Source organism: Limulus polyphemus, unplaced genomic scaffold (genome assembly GCF_000517525.1).
Source record: "Limulus polyphemus unplaced genomic scaffold, Limulus_polyphemus-2.1.2 Scaffold138, whole genome shotgun sequence".
In the NCBI taxonomy this organism is placed as follows: domain Eukaryota; kingdom Metazoa; phylum Arthropoda; class Merostomata; order Xiphosura; family Limulidae; genus Limulus; species Limulus polyphemus.
Window position 1 is genome coordinate 313,592 of NW_013665748.1, and position 4,289 is coordinate 317,880.

At 30.8% G+C, this 4,289-nt stretch overlaps 1 protein-coding gene across 3 annotated transcripts in view; it reads right to left on the bottom strand.

Annotated features, from left to right (window-relative positions):
- LOC106474372 (polyadenylate-binding protein-interacting protein 1-like) overlaps positions 1-4,289 on the bottom strand; it is a 33,861-nt gene that overhangs the window by 27,486 nt on the left and 2,086 nt on the right. For all 3 annotated transcript variants that reach the window (XM_013935081.2, XM_013935073.2, XM_013935066.2), the window contains exon 2: positions 1,991-2,112. In XM_013935081.2, the coding sequence (XP_013790535.1) occupies positions 1,991-2,112 (122 nt within the window). The remainder of the gene's footprint in view (positions 1-1,990; positions 2,113-4,289) is intronic.

Sequence of the window (4,289 nt, forward strand, 5' to 3'; positions counted from 1 at the left end):
TAACAGTAACACTAATGAAAGAAAGTATTTTTGGTGTTTTCTAAAACACTGTCTCATAGCTAGAGCTGGGTAATTAGTGTAGTTTACTAATTGATTACAACATTCAACTGATTGATTATTCTTATGAGATGGCTTAAACAAATGTATAATTCTAAAATTCAGGTTTAATACCCATGGTGAGTAGGGCACAGATAGCTTATTGTGCAGCTTTGAACTTGATAGCAAACAAATATAATTGCAATATTTCAATTACTTGAATAGTTGGAATGATTGAAAATAGTAATAATTCGAAATCCTAATTTCAAATATTTGAATATTTTCATGAAACGTGATACTAATAAATTAACCCTCTCTCTATGATTTGTTCAAAGTGCATATTTTAAAATTACATTCAAAATTTCATCAAACTACTACTATTATTATTATTGTATATGAATAAACTTGGCACCATAACATAGTTAATACATCAAATTTTAATACAAGTTTTAAGTTCTAAATTTCATAAGAAAATGTTTTAAAAATTCCTCAATTTCCCCTAGTATAAGAATTGTGAAATTTATTCTCTACATCTTCCCTCTTCTCTAATTTATTTTCCACCCTTCTAAGAAGTACAAAATTCAAAGTAAATTACTCATTATAATATAGATATTACTAAGGCAAACCACAGTTGCTATTGCCTTCATTATTATGGAGTCATAAATTAGAAAATCAGACCCACTTGCCACTCCACCAGTCACAAATTGCCAATAGTTCTCTGATATTTTACACTATGTTATTATAACCAATAGAAAGCCAAAGTTTTTTAATCTATAAAATGATGTATTATATTACATAACTTTCAATACAGAATATTGTCTATTTCATTTTCAGTTTGAAAATTTCTCTTACAGTGGTCATGCTCACAAGATTAAATTATAATAATTGTTATAGGACATTGTTTGCTTTCTGCATGTTATTATTCTGTATTCTTAGGTGCATTATTTAAGTAAATAAAAATTTAGTGTATTTATATCATTAGTATAAAAAGTAGGCTTCCATTACACCAGCAACCGAGAGCAAATAAAAGAAAATGAGGTCACAAGCAAGTGATATATTTCTTGTTTTTTTGTGTATATTCTTTATGAATTCTTATAAAAGTAACCAAGATTTAAAAATTAGAAACTTATTAGGTTAGATTAAGTAAGATCATGAAAAGAGTAAATGAATAAAAATTCTTCAGGAAGTATGTTCACAAGCAGGTCATGCATTACATCATTCAATGCAGTAACATGGGCTACATGTTTGCTGGGCGATTTACAGCTCCTGTGGTGGGATTGTTAGTTAATCATGGGCAAATTGGCAATAAAACAATAAAATTAAGTATAAACAGAGGTATACTGTTATGAGCTTTAAGCTGTTTAGGATAAAGATTGTAGTATCCTGTTATAATATGCTCTCATCCTAGAAAGAAAAAAGGGTAATTTAGATTTATTTAATTTTTTTATAGTGGTTACAAGATTGTCGAAATCACCCAAATGCATATAGTTAGGGTAAAGAAAATAACAGACAAAATATAAAGTTTTATTGACCAAAAAAATTGGATTTTTATTTAGGAGGTTTTATAGATTTAAGCAAATTAAATTTGACAATTTTGACATGAAGAAAATTATTTTTAATCTTAACATGAAAATCACTTTGTATTCAGAGCAGTCAACACCCTGACTCAGTATATTCACAGGCAACTTTTTAGAAAATTAAAAAATCCAATTTTTTGTGCACAAAAGACAAATATTTACTGAAAGCTTGCCAAAAATCATGAAGATATACAAAACATATTAGAAGTTAGAGTATAGAAACTCTGATGGTCACTGATGTTAAAAGGTTGGTCACATTGACTGAGCCTGTAATGATAGGATTAAGTTGGCCACAACTGAACTAATTGAGAATAGTAATGAAAAATCATAATGGTGATATTTCAATTACTGGATAATTGGAATAGTTTTAAATTTACCTGATAATCAGCACATGAAATAGAAGCGTTCTGCAGAGAGCTTCGTGGAACAAATTCTCTTGCAAATGGTGAAAGACTTGAATTTTTTGGTTGTAGAACAGACATTGAGGATGCTGTAAACACTGAAAATAAAAAATAAGCTTCAAATATCAAACTTATGAAAAATGCTTATCTTATTTAAGCCAGTAACATTTCACATAAAGAAAAAAAAATTTGCAAATTGCAGCATTTCTTAAATTTTTGCATAATTTTCTTATAAATTAGAAATAAATTTTCTTATCACAAATTTCTTAAATCAAGAAATATAAATTTACATTTTTAAAACCATCTAAAATCACAGTAAAACTAAAGCCAATATATATAGTTTACTGATATAATGAAAAAAGGGACTTGGTATTTTTGTTTACAGAGTAAAACTACTTCTAAAGGATTATTTTTATAATATTAGAAGTCTATGTTTAACTTTCATGCATACTTTTTTGTTCTTTATTGAACACAAATAAATGTTTTATCTCCAATAAAAACTGTAGTGATTGCGACTTCCTCATGTATAAATAACAGTAAGCCAAAACTGCATAAGCAAGCTCAAATTTTTACTTTCACTAACTACCTTGATGTAAATTCTAATTAGCATATGAACATAAGACCCAAGTGTCTTACATTTCAGATTCAAAGATTTCTAAGGGATATAGTCAAATCAAGTGTGAGATGTCTTAATCATCATCATATACAATATAGATTGATATCTAAAATTCAAGTATCAAATTTAACAGCCACAATTATAAACTTTGGGAAAATAGTATTTTTTAACCTGATCTGAGTGTAAGTCACTTTTTTCTTGAAGGATAAAATTGTTTTAGTTTTTGGAAGTAAGGAAGTAATTCCTATGGTACTTTGAAACTTTATACAACTTTATGATGAAGAACATTTTTTACATTTCAAAAAAAGTGGTAGAGATAATTCAGACAACCAGTTTAAATGTTAAAAAACTAAATACCCACATAAGCCTAACAAAAATTATCTACAAACATTTTAATTTACATTGCAACTCACCAAATTGAAACCTTTCTTGATAAAAATCTACAATGCCTTGCAAAATTACTCACCCCTCTGCAAAGTTTCCACATTTTGTTGCCATCTGAGCTTGCAATCATGAAACTTTCAAATGGGACTTTATATCTAGAACCTACACAATCTACTCTAAACTGAGAAAGCTAAAAAATGCTCATATTATGTACGTAAATTAGACTTTCAAAGAAAATTAGAATATTTTCTATTACATAACTATTCAACCCTTTTGTTACAGTAACCCTAAATCAGTTCAGGAGCAAAAGATTAGTTTGAAAGGTCACAAAATTAGTGTAATAGTTTCTGTGTTTAACTTGACTTCAGGTAAATGCATCTATTCAAGCCACAGCTCACATAGTAATACAACAAACCAATCATGAAAAACAAAGGAGCTTTCCAAACAAGTTCAAAGTCACTGATTATCCCTTTGAGTATGGTGAAGTCTATCATTAAGAAGTGAAATTGTGCTTCATACCACCTAGATCAGGCTGCCCTTCCAAACTAAGCAGCCAGACATGCAGGACACTGGTTAGGGATGCCACTATGAAGCCAATTGTGACTGTGAAAGATTTGCAAAGTTCCATATCTGAGATGGGAGTCAGTGTTCGTACGTCGACAATATCCCGGTTCCTAAATAAAGCTGGCCTATATGGGCCAGTGGCAAGAAAGAGGCCATTACTGGAAAAGAATCATCTTAAATCTCGTATACAGTTTGCAAAAAACCAGACATGTGTCAGAAGGTTTTGTGGTCAGATGAGACAAAAATTGAGCTTTTTTGGTCTAATTTCAAGTGTTAAGTCTGGTGCAAGCCCAACACAGAACATCCCCCAGTCAACACCATCCCAACTGTCAGGCATGGTGGTAGCAGCATCATGTCATTGGGTTGCTTCTCATAGGCAGGGACTGGGAAGTTTGTCACAATTGAGGAGAAGATGGATGGATGGTGCAAAGTACAGGTAAATCCCAGAGGAAAACTTGCTTGAGTCAGTCAAGAATCTAAAACTGGGTCGAAAATTCACATTTCAGCCAGAAAATGACCCAAAGCACAAGGCCAAAGCGACATTGGAGTGGTTTTAAAAGAAGAAATGAATGTCCTGGAGTAGCCCAGTCAAAGTTCTGATTTGAATCCAATAGAAAATTTTTGGAGAGCCTTGAAGATTGCAGTCCATCAATGATCCACAATGAACATGACAAAATTGGAGCAATTTGCCAAGAAGAATGGGCAAAAATT